The sequence below is a fragment of the Ambystoma mexicanum genome, chromosome 6q (genome assembly GCF_040938575.1).
Source record: "Ambystoma mexicanum isolate Mex_15411 chromosome 6q, UKY_AmexF1_1, whole genome shotgun sequence".
Lineage (NCBI taxonomy): Eukaryota > Metazoa > Chordata > Amphibia > Caudata > Ambystomatidae > Ambystoma > Ambystoma mexicanum.
The window spans coordinates 970,826,388-970,848,207 of record NC_090937.1 but is presented as its reverse complement, the minus strand read 5'-3'; the positions used below and the strand labels follow the sequence as shown (position 1 = coordinate 970,848,207).

Sequence of the window (21,820 nt, the reverse complement as noted above, 5' to 3'; positions counted from 1 at the left end):
CGAGAGAAGAACTGAGGCAGGAATGATGACCTCACTGCTGCCACAACACTGAACATTAGCCTTCAACACTGAACATTAGCCTTCAACACTGAACATTGGACTTCAGCACTGAACATTAGCCTTTAAGAGTGTAAAGGAATTCTCTGGTTAGTTTAAAAAAAAGAAATATACGTTTTCGTTGTAATGTACAAAGCAGTTAATGCAACCAGCTTTTCTAGTCGAATATATTGCCAAGCGACTCCATTGACTCCATCATAAAGACACTTTTCAACTTTGCATTTCACGCCCAGGTTACTGTACACTGCCAATGTGTATAGACTTACAGGCAACCAAGCATTTCTTACCTGAAACACTGCACCTGTAAGGGAACTTTCTGGGTTTGCTCCCGTAACCTGCACACATCCTTTGAAGCTTTGCGCATCAGTTTCTCAGCACTCAAACCCTGTTTATGATCTTCCTTAGATTGTTCAGCCTACAGAAAAAAAGTCATTGTTCCGAATTAACAAGTGCTCCATGCTTTCTAGTTCCCTAACTAAGCATGACTCACAGAACCACGTTCTATTAAACTGAGGCGAAATAATATATTATTAGGCAGGCACATTTTCTTTCATCAAACATACTTGGGTACTGGCCAAAAGTTTCCTAAATAACTATTTCGTGTAAACGGAATAGGTTCTGTGGCTGTAATCTTGTGCATAGATGGGGGTTACCTGTATAGATCATTTAGGCAACAACTACAAATTACTTAGAACCTCTGGGGCTATAAATTGGAGATTGCATCTGGTGCCCCTGGATTTGGGGTATTTTGCTTCAAATAAATCTTTTAAAAATAATAGTATTACATTATTGAAATCCTTCCATAAGAAGAAAAACAGAATGAATAACATTCATCCACAATATTAATAATCACACAAAGATTATTCACCACGTGCCAACGTATTTCGAGAGAAAGCGCAAGTGTATAAAGTGCTATCAAATGCCCAAAGAGAGAAATCTCCAAGTGGCAGAGTATGGCTCGTTTACAGTTCACCCAAATATAAAAGAATCAGGGTGCTCCTCATCTACTTACACGAGAGATCTCGATGAAGGACCCCAATACGTGTCTCTCTCAATTAAACTGTTCTAATAACTCCCTGCACTAAAGCAGAAGCAACGATGGCAATTCTCCCTTTCAGGCCCTATTTATTTTATTTATTTACTCATTGAGCAGTTGTATGGCGCCTATACAGCAAAAAGTGTTTTTAGGCACCACAAGACAAGGTGGGGTACAGGGAGGGAGAAGGGAAGAGGGAGAGGTGGCATGGGAGGGGGCCAAGACGCTGGGAAAGTGCTAAGGGAGGCACAGGAGGGCAAGTGCTCAGGCAAGGGGAATAGAGGATATTGTACATGCACAATAAACTCCCTAAAAGGAGTGCTCTAAATAGAAACACAACCTATCTTTCCCCCTTAAATTGGGACTCGTTCCTGAAATTCTATACAGTTCTCTATACAATTCAGGTGTGTAGGCTGGGTGTGGGAATCTTGGAATTTGCAGTGCTTTATAACTGGCCTGGATTTTCATAAATTTGGGAGTAAGGCGTAAGAAGAGTGTCTGTAGGAGCCAAACAGAAAGAGGCAGCCTCTAACCAAACAGCAGCCAGATTTACGAAACACAAATTCATTAGGGGGTTTCTTCAGCCCATAATTCCGACTCTCCTGATTCTCGGTGCACAGTCACTTTCTAAAGTGGTCCAGAACAGTTCTTTCCTGGGTTCTTTAGGCCCTCGTGGGCGGGACGTCACATTGACCCTGCTGGGCCTGAAGGGGAGTCATCCCTTGGAGTCATGGAACTGCAGGACGCTTAGATGGCTTTCTAGGGGTTGAAGTGGGATTAGTCATCCAGGTCGTGAAATGGCTTTGGCCCACCTATGCGTGAAGATGAACACAGCTGCCAGACACCACCACACCGTTGCCCTGAGGGTGGCCGGTGGGGAGTGGTCAGGTGTCAGACAGTCACTGACTAAACTCTGGAGTTTGTTTTATTCTCCTGTTCATCTTGGATGCCTTCATGTGCTTGTTCCCAGAATGCCAGTTTCACTACAGTCGAGTCTGCCTTTGTTGTTCTTGTTCCTCTGATCGACCTTCCCTAGCTCCGGGTCCCAGGACTGGGTCAAGACCTTCACTGTCATTGGAAGCAAGGTCTGTCCTCCACTGACATCCCTTAGAGTCTTTAAATCACCCATCTGCTCCACCTCTCCACTAGTACACCTCTTCGTCTCCAATCTGTGCCTCTTCCTCATCCCACTCCTTTACTGCTGAATCTCTCCCTCCAATGTTTCTCTGCTTCTTCCTTCCACTTGCCTCTGTCACCCTCCTGATCTCTTCTATTTGGCATGCCTTCCTTTCCCCACCCTTTCCTTCATTCTGATGGTCTCTTTCTGTTCCTCCTCCTTTCATCCTACTCTTAGCCAGTCTTTCCCTTCAGCCACTATATCATTTTATCTTCCTCTTTCTGGTCTTCTTTGTCCTGACCTCTCCATCTCATCGCTTCTTCATTTCCCTACTCGTTCCCTTATCCTTTCCCCTGATAGTTTCCTCCTTCCACACTTATCTCAACTGAGCTTTCCCTCCTGGCACTTTGTTCTTTTCTATGCACAGCCGAATGATGTCTGTCAACCCAAGATGACGGACCAGGTTTTTAGAGCCTTGAAGGAAAGGAAGGAAATAGGAGATCACTGAATGGTGTGGCGGATGTCAGCGGTACATGGAACCCTCCCGCACTGATTGTTAGGGCGGGGAGTCGCGGTTGCCATTGTGGTACCGTCCTTGACTCCAGCAGCAAAAGAAATGTCAACGAGTTCAGCGCAGCCAGTGAGTCGGAAGAACATGATAGTGGGCTGGATTGCGTTAGGCTCAGGGTTGCATTGGCAATAATAAGAACATTTATATACAGAAGTTTTTTGTGTACGAACTTGGTACCAGAGATAGAGTGGTCCGGCACCACGTGGGCATTTCTTTCGGAGGCCTCTGGTTGGTACCCCTATCCTGAACAAAGAGACTGTGTTGAAAATAAATAGAGTATTGAAACGACAAGAACCAAGAGGCCATAGGGAAGGCCGACGTGAGGTTTCAAGGTGGTCATAGAAGGGTCAAGCCAAACCCCTTGTACAATCTAAAGTCCATGACACATTGCAGAAGTTTTGACAATTGTGAATTTTGTGCCTGGCTGAGGTAAAAGCTGTGCAAACTGTATATTTGTAAAACCCGCAGTTACCAAAGGCTAAGAGTGACCCAGCGAGACGTGATCGCCCTCCAGAAGTCTTTGTTTAAGATTGGCAAGTGGTTTGGAAGGTCTGAGCCCGGATGAGGAAGACCTAACTAAACCTAAATGGTTGTTTAAAAGGACATTGAGCTTTTGAATGTTACAAATAAGGAGATTGTGATTGAAAGGCGGTAGTGAACCCGACTGAGGGACATCAAGGGGAAAGTTGTGAAGAAGCTAAATAAACAACATTGTGACAACAAGTATGAACCCGACTGACAGATGTCCACAGTGAGTGGTTGGTCTGAGCCCTATTGAGGGAGGCTAAGGAATAAGAGAAGGATTGGACGCCGGCCTCGGGGGTTCCAAGGGTGAAGGGTAATCACCCGATTGGGAAGATTAGCAGAAGGAACTTTTGTTTTGTTGTTTTGGCATATCAGGCCCTCTGAAGCAAGAGACTTTGCATGAGAAGAGACTTGGGCACAGAAGGCCCTGATATAGAAAGAAGGAACTGTAAACTCGTACCAGAGAAGCCCAGGAGTGTGCTGTGCTCGCCTTCTCCCGTGCGGAAAACGTGGGGAAGGGAGTCCCCGGCCATAACATCGTGACCTATCATTTTGTGAAACATTATCCCACACTATTTTGTAGCATAGCAGTAAGGATTGGCAATAGTTTTTTAGTATAGGCCCTTTTTATTTGACTAGACTCCACTTGGACAGTTTTATTATTATTTGATGGCCGTAGCTTGCTCAGATCTTAGATTGAGGTTTAGATTAGGCGTTCATCTCACTCATTTTGCAGTTTAATAAACACCCTTTAACTGTGATCACTTGTGTCTGTCTTACTTTGATACCATGCCTTCCTTGCAGTACGCAGTACCACCCTAGATTCATGGACAGCCAGGCTTGCAGGATGGGGCCTGGATCTCACCCACACGTCTGGCAGAGGTGATGACGACAAGGAAAGCTGTCTTCCACAAGAGAAACTTGAGTGGGGCCTGATACATAGGCTCGAAGGGGGCCCCCATGAGCCTCGTCAGAACCACGTTGAGTTCTGACGCCGGGGAAGGAGCCTTCACCGGCAGGAAGGATCTGAAAAGTCCTTTGAGAAACTCCTTGACGAGTCTTTGGGACCACAGTGAGGATCTCCCCAGGGATCTGGTATAGTGTGAGATGGCCGCCGGATGTACCTTGATGGATGCGTGAGCCAGCCCGGCGTTTGCCAAGGACAGCAAGTGCGGAAGAACCTGTGGAACCATGACCCTCAGAGGGGTAATCTTCTGCAGCTGGCACCATGTAGCAAAATGCTTCCACTTATGGCCATAGCACTTCAGAGTCAACGATGCCCTGACCTTTGCAAGGACTTCCCTGCAGTTCGCTTCAATTCATAACCTCCAAACTCTAAGGCTGCAGGAGCCACGCCTTCAGGTTCAGCAATCCTGGGTTGTGTTGAAGGATTGCAACTCCCTGTCTGGTGAGCAGATTTGGAAACACTGGTAATTTGACTGGAGGCGACGCTGACAGGCTGAGAAGATCTGCATACCAAATTTGCCTCGGCCACGCCGGGGACTGTTTAAGTGTGTTGATGACACGTAGCAGGAGAGGAAATGGAGGGAACACGCACAGAAGCAGCCTTTCCCACAGGAAGGAGAACACATTCCCCAGGCTCCTCTGCTGGCAAAATTCTGGCATTTGGAGTTTGTCGCTGTGGCAAACAGATCGATCTAGGTTCTGCCCCATTCGATGAACAGGCAGTCCACCTGATCCTGACGAAGTTCCCACTTGTGGCCGGAGCGCAGTTCCCTGCTGGGGGAGTCTTAATGGTGTTCTTTACTCCTGCAATGTGGAGAGGGATGAGGAACATCCGCTGTCCGACAGCCCAGTGCCACAAGTTCTGAGCTTCCTTGGAGAGCGCTGGGGAACAAGTGTTTCCTGATGTAGAACATTATTGCGGTGTTGTCCCCCCCGCTGTTGTCCGTGAAGATCCTCACCACCTTGCCTTTCAGAGATGGTAGGAATGACCTGGGGGCCCAGAATACTGCCCGTAGCTCCAGGATGTTGATGTGCAGATCCTTCTCCTCCAGAAGCCACATGCCTCTGGCGTGCAGACGTCTCTTGTGAGCCTACCAACCCTCGAGGGAGGCGTCTGTGGTGAACGTCTCCTGGTATGGGGGATTTTGAACTCCTGTGCCTTGGGCGATGTGGGCTCGGACCCCCCACCACTCTATCGCCTGCCACAACTCCTCGTTGAGAGGGATCGCGTCTGTGAAACCTCCAGACACCCATAGCCAACGGGCATCCAAGAATTCCTGTAGGGGTCGCATATGCAGCCTGCAGAGACGGACGAGGTAGATGCAGGACGACATCATGCCCAATAATAACTTGATGGCCCACACCGTAGCCATCTTTGCTGACGACAACCGCTGCACCTTTCCTTGAATGGCTGCTAGCCTCTCCTCTGAGGAAGACGCCAGGCAAACCATTGTGTTCAGTCTGCACCGGGGAACAGCGCATTCTGCAATGGCATTAAGCAGAACTTCGGATAGTTGACGGAGAATCCCAGATCGATCACTAATCGGACAGTCGCCTTTGTGTGTTCGTTGGCAAGCTCCCGTTAACACTCCTGGGGCTGACTTCAAGACGAATGGTAGGGCCTTGAACTGGTAGTGCTGGCCCTGCACCACAAAACATGGACATTTTTGATGTTTCTTGTGAATGGGAATGTGGAAATAGGCATCCTCCAGTCCCAACGTCATCAAGACATTCGCTCTTTCCAGTTTGCAGAGTACATGTTGTAACGTGACCATCTTGAATTTTAAGTATCTGTTCAGACGGTGTAGGTCCAGGATGGGTCTCTAGCCCCCTGTCTTCTTTCTGAACAGAAAGTATCTGGAATAGACTACGGAGCCCCGGAGCAGTTTGTGTATAAGCTCTATCACCCCTTTTTGTAACATGGCTCACACCTTTTGCAGGATCTTAAGGGTTGTGCTGCTCCTGCCGGGGAACTTGCGAAATATGAGGACACCTACTTTGGAACTCCAAGGTGTGCCGCTGAGCGAGAGCATCCAGCACCCATCTGTCAGTGGTGATCTTCCTCCACTCGCTGACGAACCTCGGCAGCCAGTCTCCCACCGAGGTGCCCGAGTGGGGGCCTGACATTTTGGCTGGTTCAGTCTTGCTTGGACACTGGAGCCCTGTAGGTGACGCTGTCCTCCACTACCATAGACATGGGGGCAGCCCCTGTAGGCTTCTTGCACTGAGGAGTGGGAAGGCTATCTGTAAGACCTGGAGAAACCCTTTGATGACCTGCTCGATTTTCTCCTATAGGAGCGAAAAGACGACGAGCGGTGCTGCTGAAGAGTGGCAAGGGAGTGTGCCATCTCTGTATCTGTTTTGATGGCCTGGAGGGCCTCGTTGACCGCCTTCCTAAACAGATTCTTGCTGTCGATTGGCATGTCCAGCACCTTCGCTTGCACCTACTGATGGAAGTTAGTGACCTTCATACATCCCTGCTGAAAGTGACAGACACTGTTCCCCATTTGCCGGAAACCCATGACGTCTGCTTCGACTGTGATGGCATGGTCCGATGTCACTTCCCCTTACTGAAAGAGGGTGAGGGCTCCCATCTTCTTATCATAAGGGAGGAACTCAAGGATCGGTTCTAGCTTGTACCACAATTCCCCGTCGAACCTGGCTAGGATCGCCAAGGCGTTCGCTGCCTTCATTGTGGCCGCTGCCGTGTAGATCACTTTCTTTCCCATGGCGTCCATCCTTTTTCCCTCGCTGTCCGAGGGACATACAACGGTGAGGCCGATTAGGTGACCATTTCCACACGCCGCCGACAACACTGAATCCGGTGATGGTTGCGACCTCTGGCACTTGGGTGCGGCCTCTGTCACCCTACACTTCTTTTTCAGACTATCCTGTTTGACTGGAGCTGTGCAAGGGTTCTTCATGAGGGCCAGGCCCTCCCAAATATCGTCTTCCTTTTGGCCTCTCACCTTTGATACAAGAAGCCCTCCTCCTTGGTTTCCTCAGGTACCAGTTGGAATAGCTCAGAGCCCCTGGAGATCGTATAACGATCCCACCTTGTCCGGTGGGGAGATTATGAGGAGCATCCAGATGTGGCGATTCATTGTCCGCTGGGACAAAGTCTTCATCTTCGTCCTACTTGCAGCCGTATGTGTCCCAGTACCCATCTCCGGGTCCGCCGTGGGACTTGGCGACCCAATGTGGTGGAGGAGGTTGATACAGGGGCATCAGATGACGCTTCCACTTTTTAGGCAGAGGATGATCAGGAGCCTGAGGTACTTCGGGAGCCAGTGCCAGGGCAATAGAATGTCCATGGAAATGTACCTCGGCTGAGATGGTAAGGAAGGAAAACTAGGCCCTGCGCCGCCGCGATCATCATCCTCGTGGACCGTATGCACGGACCCTTTATCATCGTCGTCCGTGGACGAGACATCCATAGCCATAGGTTGAACGGTGACCTCGAAGGACTGTTTTGGGGGCTCCTTGCCCTCCTCTTTTTTCCTACCTGAGGGGTCTGTACCGGGACCTGGGCCTGTACCTTTACCCCTTCTGGAGTGCCTGTAGCCTTTGTCAAAGCCTCTGCGGTAGTGTTACGTTATGGGGGCAGGGGCACTTTCTGCACTGCGGGATCCACCCTCGTAGGATCAACGCCCATAGCTGCCATAGTAGTAGTAGATGTTGACAAAGTCACTGACGAGAACTTTGTCTGTGCCGGTTGAGCCTGCTTGAACTGCACGGCCTTCTTCTCCTCTACTGCCCTTGGCTTATCCGATTTCTCCCGTAGCTTAGCTGGGGTGGATGACTTCCTCTTTGAAGAGGAGCTCGATGGTAGGCTGGCAATGAAGGCAGAAGGCGATGCAGATCACGCCCTATCCAACTTGGGACCTGCATCAGCGGCAAACCCTGTGGTCTTGCACTTGCAGATCTTGGCCTTATCTTGGAGCCCCACAGATGGAGCGTCCTCAATGGAATTAGAAGACCGCTCTTTGGACTGGCTGGTCCTGGACGAGACGCTGGACAGAGGCCTTGTTCGAGTTCAGCCATGCCGCCAGCCTACAATGCCTGTCATTCGTCATTGTCTAGAGAAATCGAGGCATATTCCGCACTCTACTTCCTTATGGTCCGAGTGTAGGCAGTAGAGGCATTGTAGGGGCTTGTCATCTACAAACACATTCCGTTGCCCGCATTTGGTGCAAAGTCTGAAGAGGGACCTTTTTCCTCCTTCTCCTGCGTAATGGTGGGAGGGCGTGAAGTAGGCCCAAGATGGCCTTGTAGAAACTTCGATGAATATTCGCCCTTGAGTGGTGCGGAGCGTCACCGACAACAAATCCCCATTGCCAACTAATGAGGAAGGGAGCACACAGGCTCTTTGGAACAAAAATTGAAAAAACTTTCAAATAGCTCAGAGAGCAACTCAAGGACTCCTTACACTCAAGCGTATGGTCAAAATATGAAGATGGCTGCCAGAGTTGGGGCTTAGGGAGAGGACTGTCACTGGATGGGGCAGTATGACCCAGAGGACAGTGATTGGTTTAGAGGAGAAATACAGTTTTAAAATGAAAGTGAAACTGAATTTTCTTTTACCAAGGATTACCAGCCGGACGACAGGGAATATTCATTAGCATGTGAATCCATGCCAGACCCCATGCAGGAGAAATAATCTTTGCAATATTGGTGGCAATTCTGCCAGCGGAATTAGAGCCGATGCTAATACCACCTGATGTTGGCAGTATTTCCGCTGGTGGAATCAGCACCAACCTCTAGTTCGGCAGTGTGGTAAAAGTGATAGTAATTCCGTTACTTTGATCAGATATCGCTGAACTCATAATGAGCCCCCAAGTATGGTATTTGGGGAATCCAGAATGTTTGCTAATGTTGTACCAAAACCACGCAGCAGCTTGCGAGTACCTGAAATGCACATTTCAAAAATATTTAGGATCAGCAAATTTGTGCCACCCATATTCTATGAATACACTATTAAGAATAGTGTAGTGTCTTGGAGCACCCTTGGCATCTAGCAGCATCCATAAAACATACTGAAGCCCTACTCCCATTTGAAATAGTTGAGGCCAGGCCAATAAAGTCTCTCTTTTTCCCAATACACGAATACAACTGCTCAATTTGGGTGTACCAGCCTAACAAATCACAAGTGCCCTCCAAAGGTACAGAAATGTAGGCAGATTGGCAATCTAAATCGTAAATCCTCCTGATAATACACGTAGAATACAATAACGTATCCCTGTGTTGCAGTAATGTTTTCACAACCCCCATGACACTGTCAAATCAACTGCCTGGTCTTCTCACCTACTTGGATATCAATTTTTATCAGCAGCAATGAGTGTTGCAACACTTCCATGTTAGAGGGATCAATGACCATGCACTTCTAGATTTGCAGTTCAGCCACAGTGAGAAACCAACTACCCTGTAGCAGCTTCATGCAGAAAGGCACTGGTGAGATGGCTTTAGCAATTAGACACAGGCAGTAACATATACCCTCTTGTTGTAGAACATACATTGCTGCGTAGAATCTATAACTGCATTACTAGGTCATGCCAGCCCTTACAAGAGGATCTCCACTTAGCATGATGGGAGTGTTCACCTGCTATTGTGTGAGGAAGCCTCACCTGGATGTACAAACAAGACTAACCTCAAGGGTCCTCACAGGCCTCTAACAAGAAAAGGAAATGGGTGGAGAAAGGGGTGACCGATCCAAAAGACCCTGCTTTCACAAGATACATGGCAGCTGGCTCTCATAACTATACATGCAACGCAAAGATGAAGTCATGGCATTGGTTAAGTGGGCCCATCCTTTACCCAGACAACCTAGACAATGATATAAAAGAGATTTGTCAGTTCATGTCTACAGTAACTTGGAGAATCTCTTCTTCTACAATGTTGCCTCAGAGGTAACAATGGTCAAACTATAGTATTGCCACGATGCAACAGATCAGAGGGGCCATTCACTCTTACTCACAGAGGAGATGCTCATGGCTGCTCAGTACGCTACCTCTGTCCACATTAAAAACAGCATAGTACCAGGAATATTGCTGCATACCTGCTACATTATAGGAATTTGCATCGCGCCTGCTTGGAAACATTAAGTGCAATACTATTGTACTGTTGCCTCGAGATTACATTTTTCCAAAGTGGAGAGCGCAACGGTGGAACTGCAGTTCCCTTTAGCTTCATTGGTTGAGTTGTATAACCTGAATTATCTCTCAAAGGCCCTAATCCACAGAAGCTTTTTATAATGGCAAAACCCCAATGGGAAAAACTTGGCGAATAAGGGCCACAATGTTCCAAGACATTGCATATTTGTAATTTTTCTACTGGAAATATCTGTATTATTACGTACCATACAGTATTTAATGGCTGCTGTAAGGAACTCATGGTGGCAACAGTAAAAACCAACACAAGTGATCACAATTCAAGGGCATTTATTAAACTGTATAAATGGGTGAGATAAACACCTGATCTAAATCTAAACCTAAGATGGGAGCAAGCTACAACCATCAAATAATAATAAGGCAGTCCTAGTGGTGTCTGGTCAAATAAAAAGGGCCTATACTAAAAATAAAACGATTGCCAATCCTTACCGCAAAAGAGTGTGGCATAATGTTCATCAGAAAAGAAAAGAAAAGAAAAGAAGTGTTCACAAAATGATAAGTAAGGATGGTATTACTGGGGTCTCCCTTCCCCATGTTTTTCAGCACGGGACAAGGTGGGACTCTCGAGCACAGCACACTCCAACATGAGCTTGCAGTTTGTTTCCAGAATTCCAGGGCCTTTTGTGGCCAAGTCTCTTTTACACAAAGGGCCTCATTAGGACCCTGGCGGTAGGGGGCTAACGGTGCCGGTAGAGCTGCCGGCTCCGTTAACCCCCTACCGCCTCATTACGAGGTCCGCTCACGGGACCCGCTCTGGATGCCTGGTTTTACCAGTGGTCCTTAGAGGGTCCCGCGAGCGGCCCATCATGCTAACAACGGGCCCGTCGTTAGCAGGCCCATTGTTAGCATGCTCCACCTTCCCATTGAGCCCTATGGGGACTCGAATGGATATGGGGATGTACCGGGTCCGGGTTCCCTCCTAGGTCGGAACGGCCCAGTATTTCCCCATTCAGGGAACCCAGACCCGGTATCCGGTACCCGGAATGGAGGCAGCCATGCCGGTAAGTACGGCATGTCTACCTCCAGTCTCGTAATGAGGCCCAAAGTCTCTTGCCTCAGAGGACCTGATGTGCTATAAATGACAAAACAAAAGTTCCTTTCAGTTTTTCTTCACGTCAGGTTATTTTCCTTCACCTGTGAATCCCCCTCAACCGGGCTCCGATCCTTTTGCAACGTTGGCCTCCCTCAGTCGGGTTCACTTCGGCTTTTTACTCCCATTATTATCACCTGGAGTGTTCAAGAGTTTCAATGTCTTTTTAAACAACTGTTCACTGTGGACATCCCTCAACCGGGTTCACACTTGTCGACACAATGTTTACAGGGTGTTACATTTTGCTCTCATTGGTGGGAATCCCTCAGCCGGGTTCACATTTGCCAGTTTAACACAGTTCACTTAGTTGTAACACCTAGCAGGATTCACTTCCCATAGCTTTTTCCAGCCCCGAGTCAGGCTTTCTCTTAAGCTCCCAGTCAGGCTTCACCCATTTACCGTTTGCACAATGGTTCCCTATGCCGGGCGCACACGTCTGTTTCATAATGTCAAAACGTTGGTAATGGGTTAAGGACTTTCGATTGTACATGGGATTTTGGCTCGACCCTTGTATGACCACCGTAACTTTCTATGTCGGTCTTTCCTACAGCATCTGGGTATAATGATATTCACAGGAAAAGGGCACCAGCCAGAGTCTTTTGAAGGGGTGTCCACGTGGCGCCGGACCACTCTGCAGTTGGTCTTTCCCTGGGATGTAAAAGTTCAGTAGCACACAAATTCTTTGTTCATATCATGTTGCTATTTGCAACCTTCGCTCAACACTATCCTGCTTACTATCGGTTCTCCCTCCGACTCACTGGCTGTGCTAAACTCCTTGTTGTTTTTTGTCTGTGGAGTCAAGGACGGTACCATGGTAGCAAGCACATCTCCCTGCCTCGGTTATCAGCGCGGGAGTGTCCCGTGCACCGTTAACATTTGTTATACCACACGTCAGCTGTAGTTCCCGGTCTTATGATTCCTGTCATAGAGGCATTTGCGGGTCTGGGTCGAAAAGGGCAAGGGTACTTCCCTCCTTGTTGTCCTTTCCGGTCCTGCTGGTTTTCTTCCATGTTTGAACTGCCATCCTGGAAAAGCTGCCTCCTGGTGAGTTTGTCCTTGCTCAAAGTGTGCTCTCGTGCTCCGCCTTTTATCCCTGTGGAGAATGGAAAGGGCAGTCTGGTGTGTGTAGTTATTGTCAATTGCCTGACTTTGCCTGACCCTTGTGTTGGGACATGTCAGATAAACGGCTCTAGAGTTAGTCCATTGTCATTCACGGTGTGCGAAAGTGTTCATGTTGGAAAAGTGGGGGGTAGAGCTTCTAAATATCCTATGGGGTAGGATGGGGAAAAGGTGTTATAAGGAAGGGGGCACAGCGTCTCGCCCATCAGTGTCCCACTTATACTCCCCCAGAACCCCCCATCCAGGTGATCTTCCTCCACCCCCAAGAACTGGATCCAATAGCGATGGCCGTGTCCTGGACACCTGGATGACAGCTCTCCAGGGACTAGCGGGTGAGACACCTTCAGGTTTCTCACACTGCCTTCAGTTTTAGATGTACCTAGGGAACCAGTGGTGCCTAAAAGCAAAAGGTATATTAATTTCAGATACATTTGAGGGCTGTGAAGAAAGGGCGTTTCAGAGTTTATCAAACGGGGTGCTGTTATATCATAGCCTGTATGCTAAGAGCCTAATACTGTTTAGAGACACTCCAGTTGAAGTTAAAGGTGGGATAATTAAAGGCATATTTTGGTCACAAATGTGTTTGAATTTCTTCTTATAAGAACTTCTTCTACAGTGCTATTGCTTTTGAAAGGTGAGACAGTAAAAAACTATATTACAGCATTGAGGGCCCTAATTGCGACATGTAGCTTTTCCGGGTGAGCATTTACAGGATTAAATGATGAAGACATCAAATAGTATAATGTAAGCAAGGGTAAACATTTCAAGTTGCAAGCTACTTGCCAGCCATAAAAAGCCACTGGCCCCCTCATGCATACATAAATATAGCACGGTACATCACAACATTTCTTACTCACTAAGAGTCATTTATCAGTAGCGAGTGGTTAGTGGCAAGTGCAAATTTGACACCCTGATGGAAGAATAATCATAGTTGGCCCATTTGCAAAAGGTGACCAAGGGGATTCTTGAAATGCCTCTTGTGGCCACACCGAAGCAACATCCTTCCTTCCATGCAAATCCGGCATTGTCCTCAATCAGAGCTCAAGGAAAGATTCTGAGGCCACATCTGCATGTCTCTGACTTGCTAACCACTGCTCACCATTATCACCTCTACTCCACACTCATTCCTATTGATCGCTCTCTGCAGCCTTTGACATTGTTGACTAAGCCCTCCCTTCTACAAACCCCACACCCCTTGGATGTAAGGGTACTGCACGTGCCATGGTTGCCTCCCACCTCTCTGAACACTCCTTCTCCATAACATAGAAAGCCAACATCTCCTCCCCATCACCACTACAAGTGGGGAAATTCAAGGATCAGTCCTGCACCCGCTCCTCTTCACTCTCTACACCACCTTCCTGGGCATACACATCTCATCCTTTGGCTGCCACTACCACCTCTTTGCTGACAACACCTAGAAAACGTGTTATTTTCTTCCTTTTCCACTGCCCTCTCTGATTGTATGTCCAGCTGCTCATTGCCAGCCATCACTGAATGGTCTTGCACTGACTGATATCACACTCCTTCAAGACAGAAGTTAAGTTTCTCCCTGCCTTCAATGCCAACTGATCTCTGCCATCTCCTTCCCTCATTCTTCCTCTTTCCCTCCCCCAAGGCTTGCAACCTCTGAGTCTTCTTTGGCAACGATCTTCGACTCCAGCAGTTAATCACAGCAACTGTCACTGCTGCCAGAATTAACCTACTCAATATCCACCACTGTACGAAAATGCTAATCTCTACCCTTGTGCACAGTAAACAGAATTACTGCTAAAGCATAGTTGTTGGTATTCCCTGCTACTCCACCTTTCTCTGAAATAAAGTTCTACACCTCTCCTATCTCTGCTCATCAACATCACAGCGGCAAAATCACTCCCACTTTATATTCTTATTATTAATCTCCAAATATATCCTTGGCCATGCCCCTCCACCATCTACCTTGCTCTACTGCTTCTCCATTTCTTGTATTCTTCGAGCCTCTGCTCTCCTCAACCTCTCTGTCCCCTGCCCCATACCTCTTCCAGCTTCCGCTCTTTCTCTCTACCTGTCTCCCTTCACTGGAATGACCATCCCAAACATCAAAGCCAGCGCATCAGTCAAATTATTTAGGACCCAACAGCTAACTTTGAAATTCAATAACTAAATCTTAATCTAAATATGTACTGAACACGTGTTAAGGCACTAGGTCCTTATTCTTGTGAATCCCATTCTTTCTGTTTGTAGTCTCAGAAGCTAGTATATGTGCCCATAACGACCTCTACATCCATTTTTTCAATTGAGTCAGAAATCACTCTTATTGTAAAGGTACCCAACCCAGGGATTGCCTCTGTCGTCTGTATTTCTTTATATGTAAGTCAAAAGACATCATACTATTAAATAAATACAAATACAAACCACAACAGGCCATTGGAAGTGTTTAATCCGACAAGAATTATTGAATTGTCTAGCTGATGTGAGAGAATTTTAGGCAACAAAGAAAATAAGCAAGTGGAATTGTAAGTAGTTATGTCTATGAAGAGGTTAGAAACTTCCAAGGGACTAAGTGGAGGATCAAATCATGTGTTATAGGCCTCAATGGGTTAGCCATGCAGCTATTGCTAAGAAGTGTTTAAAAGGGTAAGATACAATTCCAGAAAGGTATTATGTGTAAACTTGTTAGAAGTGAGAATGGAGCGAGAATATGAGCTGGAGTGAGATGAAAATACTGTTTCAGGTCACAGAAAAGCAAAATGTGCAGGCAAAGGAGCTTGGTGGATGATGGGGCAGTGGGAGTTTGAACTACAAATAGTATTAGACTTTTGTTCATCCGATAGGATGGTCACACCAAAGGTATACGACCAGGATCTTCAGAAGTACAGTGATGGTTTGCGCTCCTCAGCCATACATCTAAAAGAAGAGCTTCATTTAAGTGTTGGGCTGTAGTTCTTGTCAACATTTGTAATCTTAGCCTGGGAGATGTCTCATTTTGCCTGAAAAGCTCAGCCACATATTACTCACAGCATATTCACTTTCATTGTTGCCTCCCATGCAGACCTGCCAAAAGCAGTAGGAAAAGCAATTTGATGAACAGTGGCCGCCATCTTGGAATGGTATTTTGTACAGCATATGCCAAATTATTTACCATACTTGTTCATGAATTTGTAGATTGCAGGAGCATTTCTAACTTTTTTCCTATTATGCCTCTATAATGTTGGATTTGTTTCTTTAAAAAAAAACAAAAGCAGCTGCAGAATGTTGAATTATCGCCATTGGGTACAAACTATGCTAGATGTCGCAATGTGGCATATATTGCTAATTGAATTGTCACTGAACTCAATCGCATTCGCAATAGGTTTCTTTACATTTGTGAATGAACACAGGAAAACATTCAGAAATGGAGGAAAAATTGGTTTGCTTCCAGTTGATCCAGCTTGGTATTTGGAATGCTTCCATCTTGATGACTGGCACTGCATGATGAGTGGTCCGATGGCCGGTCCAGGTCGTCATGTGTCTTATGGTTTTATCTCGCTCTAAGTGCTCACTGAGAAGAACATTTCCACTGATAGAAAAGAGCGCTTTGCATAAATATCACTCTCAAGCACAGCGTATGCACTGAGAAAGGGTTCTTGTGTGGTGGGATAGAAAGACCAGAGGGTAATAAACTCCAGCACAGTACTTGTACAGCTCCTATATGTAAGTGAGGGTATGCCCATGGCTGCTTTCTTCAATCTATTGAAAAAGCTGTAACACAAGTCTGATCCTATCCAGATCTTAAATATGTATTTTAAATGGCTATATTTGTGCAGTTTTGGTCAAAATTGACCAATTACATATATATGTGGGGTTAGGGGGTGGCTGTTGGGATAGGTGATGGAATGGGGTGGAACACCCCAATAAAATAAAATGGTTGAATTTGTAACAACCAAAATTGCAGGAACAAAGTACAGACTTTAAATAAGAAGACTATGAAAACATGTGGAACCATCCAGACTACCTTACCCAGAATTCCTGGTCGGTGGATGCCATGTGATGTCTGGAAGCACCCAGCAGGCACAAAAACCTGTGCCAGCCTGTTTGTACATCTTTGTGCTGGTTCGGCCAGGAACCCTGTTTGTTGGTCCCAACCCATTGCCAGTGGCCAAGTGAAGACAATGTTCCTTAGCGTACTTGCTCCATGTGAAATGGTACTACCTATAGCTTGTTGGTCAAGCCCACTAACGGCCACAATAGGCCTCCATATCTTCATGACTCATCTTCTGAGCTAATACAGTTATACTATTATTGAATGACGAGGACTCTGAGAATGATTTACAAACTTTGATTAAATAGCATTGGGAGTCACAATTCATGTTCTAAATGTTCAACAATTCAGGTCACAGAGTAAGTAGCAAGATTGCAAGGAAAAGAAGTTAATATAGATAAAACACCCCTTAAAATATGTTTTGATAAAAGTGACACCCTTAAAATGTATATATATCAATGCTAAAACATCAGTAGCTCATGCCACACAACTAGTATTACAAGTCTCAGAAAAGAATGTCAGAAACCCGGGATAAAGAGGATGGCCACACCCCAGATTTATGATATGAACTGAATCATTATTGCTAACAAATGATGGTGCAGGAAAGTTTGGAAGAATAGGAATACTAAGGGGGTCCCTGCCCTGGGAATTTCATACGTACGTGGGTCCAAGGGTGGGAGATGAGGAAATGGGATGAACAAACAGAATGTGTGTCAGGGTCAGAAAATGCTCACAGGGAATATCTCTTTTGAAATGTGGTACAGGTGGGCCCAGTTCTACTCCAAACCACAATCCCTGGATATCTGTGCCATGAGTTACTGGAAATACGATTTCCGCTCACAGACCCTTTCCGTTTCTACCTCGGCCAGGGTGCAGATTACAACCACAGAAATCAACAAAGTACTCCTCCTCCAGGCTGGATGTAGGTGATGATCACAGCAAACACCAAAATGTTCTCCAAGAAGAAAACAATCCACATGTCTTTCACTTTCCATCAACCTCCAACTCCTTTAGTTCCCCCCCATGAGACTAAGGGCTCGCCCTTCCTTTTTATACATCCATGGGATTAGCCCCTCCTCTCGTCTATCACCAATGGCCCTCCCCGTCAGTTGTGCTTTTGGTCCAATTAGCTAGTCAGTTAAGTATTTTTGCTTTTTCTATGCCTGATTATAAAGTAATTTCCCGGTTTCCTTAGGATCTGATATCTGACATCTCATCACCGGCAGAAACCATGTAAGCACTTTATTTCTGTCAGTTTCTTGTGGGTTAGTACACTGGGGTGGTTTCTCTTGTTCTAGGTCACGTCTGCTTGGTCCTGTTACACTTCTGTTGACGCCATGACGATTTCCATGGACTTGTGGCCTTATCCTTTTACCATTCCCACCCATTATGGGTCTCTGCTGTTTTTATCTATGTTACCCCTTATAGCTTTGCCCGGATTATGGGCTTGTTACTTTTTCTCTGGTGCCATTCGGACCGGACACTCCATTACTTCTGTTACTTTTGCCCTCCCAGGGGCTCACTGACTTGTAGTGCATGTGTGTGTGTATTGGGGATGAACAGGTCTTAACAATAAGTACAATAGAGTTGGAGCTCTTCCCGGGATAGTTTAGGCGCAGCAAGTTGTCCACTCGTGGCTCCAGGACACTGCCCCCTTATCTTGGCAGTATGGGACCATCTCACAAGAAGCTGCACAGATTATTTGTTACCGAAACAAGGTTTAATGATGCCTTTGGCCCAGCAAAGTTGCTATCACTTCTAGAATAATCTGTGATCACCGAAAATCATCTTTGCTTGAATCGGTAGGGATTGACTATCGTATTTAAGAATTCTTTAAACATATACCATGTTAATACCGCCAAAGTCAAATCTTTTAAAGGCCTACAATTACAACAAACTGTTTCCTACTTAGTGATAGTGATACACTTTCTCTCTTCTTTATCAAACTCCTACTTCAAATAACACAAATTATCATGCAAATTCTTTGCATCACTCCTTACTTGAACATAAGATCATGGTCTCATCTTGGATGACTTTAATTAATGGGTGGCTAACAAACAAGAACCATTTATCCATGTGATTATCGAATACGCTAATAAATTGTGATTTATTTACCTAACTTCCCACAAGAGACACCGAGTCAAAAGTTAATTCCCTAGATTGACTTGTACGTACAAATGTCCTGGATTGGACAGAGAATTGCGACATAAGCTGTGAACTACCCACACCAAAAAGAAATCCACTAAAATAACTCATCCCCTAACTCAGACTAGTGAGCTTGCAAAGTTGCTAAATCTGCATTACTTCAGAACCCTTATTAAATGTGCTTTTTAGAACATCATATCCTCCAGTAGCTCCATATAAATGCAAGATTACAAAAAAGATGCTTAAACAATTTACAGATACCAAAGCCCTATTAATAACTAGGAAATAATCATCGAAAAATGCACTCAATCTTTGCTCTATCCTGATAAAATTAGGGAACTTAGAAAACGTGGTGCAACTCCAACATACATAAAAATAAAACGTCTTTGGCAAATATCAGGAAACAATGTAAAACAGTGATAATGATTACAAAAAATCTGTTACCCCGGGGGGCGCTGTTGAGCAGCCGAAGAAAATGGCTGCCTAGCCAGAGAGCTCCGTCTCTGCCCGCCGAAATCCGTTGGACATCAGCGTTAATCTGCTCACCAGCCCAACGAAACTGCCACGATTATTTTCCCTACATCCTCCTGATTGCGTGGTCGCAATCCGGACTGAAAACGGAGCTTGGGGACGGTGTGACGGAGCTTGGGCCATGCAGCGCCACGCGGCCTTCCTGCGAGCCCTGGTGGAGACTGCTTACTCCCGCCGGACCCGCTGCTCTCGCTGGCCCTGCCCTTCGCCGCCTCATCGCCTGTGGAAGACATTCCCTAGCGGGAGCCCTGAGGAGCGGGCCCTCGCCTGTTGCAGCCCCCATCCTGCTCCTGTCCCGGCCTTGATCTCCCGCCGAACGGCGCAGGCATCCATTACCAACCCCGAGGCGTGGGCGCTGCCCCCTCAGCGGCCCGATGTGGCTCTGGACGGCCGGATCCATCCGGGGGCCTCCCAGCGCTGCCCCGTAGAGGTGATTGGCCCGGAGGCGGTATACGGGAGCCGCCTCTGAGGCGGCGGTGGCGCTCCGCGCTGGCTGCCCACGCTTCTGCGCCGCATCGGCCCCGGATCTGGGCCTGACCTCGGGAGGGCGAGCCCCTACCCCCGGCTGAAGAGCCACGTATCGTGGAGGACACGGGTCCGGCCACCCTGAAGGCTGTGAGGTGGGTGTCTGCGCCTGATCTGTGCCATCTCCCCTCTAGGCGAGCAGGGGCCCCCCGCACTACCTTGCACCGGAAGCTGGGGCTCCTTAGCAATCCACAGGCCATCTCCTGGCCATAGACTCTCTTTGTCATCCCCCTGGAGAGGGGCCATCCTCGTGTGCCTGCCGCCTCACTGGTCCCAAGGGTCGGCTGCAACTCCTGGGCAAATCAATCAACCTGCATTGAGAGAACTAGAAAGAAGCCCCTTCTTGCCTTACTAGCGGCGCTAGAGCTAAGCAGAACGCAACCCTAGCGGGCCCCTTCTGCCTCATCCCCAACTGCAGCTCCGCCACCATTGCCTCGTTACCAACTGGACTCTACACCCTGGCTCCACAACACCGCGCCTGCTGCACTTGGGCGACGCACAGGCTCTGGTCGTGGCTTTACTGCCGCCCCACCACCGAGGAACTGTCTGGTGGCCACCACCGATCCTAGCGACGCAGGCGTTAACTCCCTCCTCTGCAATGCCCAGCAAGACGTGGCCCAACGTTAAAGTGGGCGCCATGGACAGGTTCGCCAAGATAGCGCCCAGGGAAGACCAGGCATTATCCTCCGCGCCACAGGAGGAGGAAGAATGCAGTCCAGACCCCCGTCAACCAGACCTCGCCACGATGATGGAATCCATGGCCAAAAACTTTGCGGCCTTCCACGAAATGCTGGATGACATCAACGCAAATGTGGCCTCCCTGAGAACGAAGATTGATCAACATGGGGCCAGAATCACCGAGGCGGAGCAAACAATAGGGACCAATGAAGATAACGTTCATACCCTGCAAAACACAGTCTCGGACCTCGTCCGTGACATGAAGCAGGTCAAAGCTAAGTGCGATGACCTTGAATCGAGGTCTCGTAGAAATAATGTCTGCATTGTGGGGGTTCCCGAATCGGCCCTGAAGGGCCGAATGGAAGTCGCGGTCGAACATCTCATTAGAGACCTCCTGGACAACCCGGCACTCTCACCATTCTTCGCCGTGGAAAGGGCTCACCGCTCCCTGGCACCCCGGCCTAAACCTGGAGATTTCCCTAGACCAATAATCGCCAAACTACTGAGCTATAAGGACAGAGACCACATGCTCCGATTGGCCAGCGAGAAAGGGGAACTTAGAATGGATTCACAAGTCATCAGGTTTTTCCCGGATTTTTCAATGGCAGTGCAGGCGGAAAGACGACAATTCAATGGGGTGAAGAAACTGCTGAAAGAGCGTAAAATCGAGTATGCAATGCTCTTCCCTGCTCGACTCAAATTCACCCACCGCAACAAACACTACTTTTTCACGGTTCCGGATGAGGCCGTCAAGTTTATCGAGGCGCAGATACGACTGGCTGATCCTCCTGAGGAACGTATGGAGGACGACTAATATCTGAATCCTCTGACTACTGCGGCAGACCCCAAAGGTGGTGGTGTAACGACTGTTGGCCTCCCTGTCAGGCTCTGGGCTCCCCCCTCTCTGTCCCGTGACGGACACTTTGGGGCCCAGCAAAAACTGCAGCGAGGGCATAATTTACTGACGGAGACGCATGCTGGCTCACTTAACTATAGCACCACCCACTGGGCCTGAACTCCGCAAAACTGAACAGCACTGTCGAACACTAGCCTTGGAGGTGCACCCTATGACTTTGCAGCTCTAAACCATGAGGGTTTTCCCCTTGCGATCTATGTGTTCTAATATCCTCTCTTTGCAACCGTTAGCTGATTTCCAGTCTATATGATATTATTGAAATTGATACTAGCACATGTGGGCAGAACAGCAGCGGCAGCCCCCACTGCAGCTGCAATCTCTTCTGAGCCTAAATGTTTGTGTTTTGGCCCCGGTTGGGAGAGTTACCCTGCGACCGAGTT

General features: G+C 47.5%; 1 protein-coding gene across 1 annotated transcript in view; it reads right to left on the bottom strand.

The window, feature by feature from the left end:
- The window catches only part of WWC2 (WW and C2 domain containing 2), a 2,565,136-nt gene that overhangs the window by 24,572 nt on the left and 2,518,744 nt on the right, over positions 1 to 21,820 (bottom strand). The window contains exon 22 of the mRNA XM_069631472.1: positions 345 to 472. Within this exon, the coding sequence (XP_069487573.1) occupies positions 345 to 472 (128 nt within the window). The remainder of the gene's footprint in view (positions 1 to 344; positions 473 to 21,820) is intronic.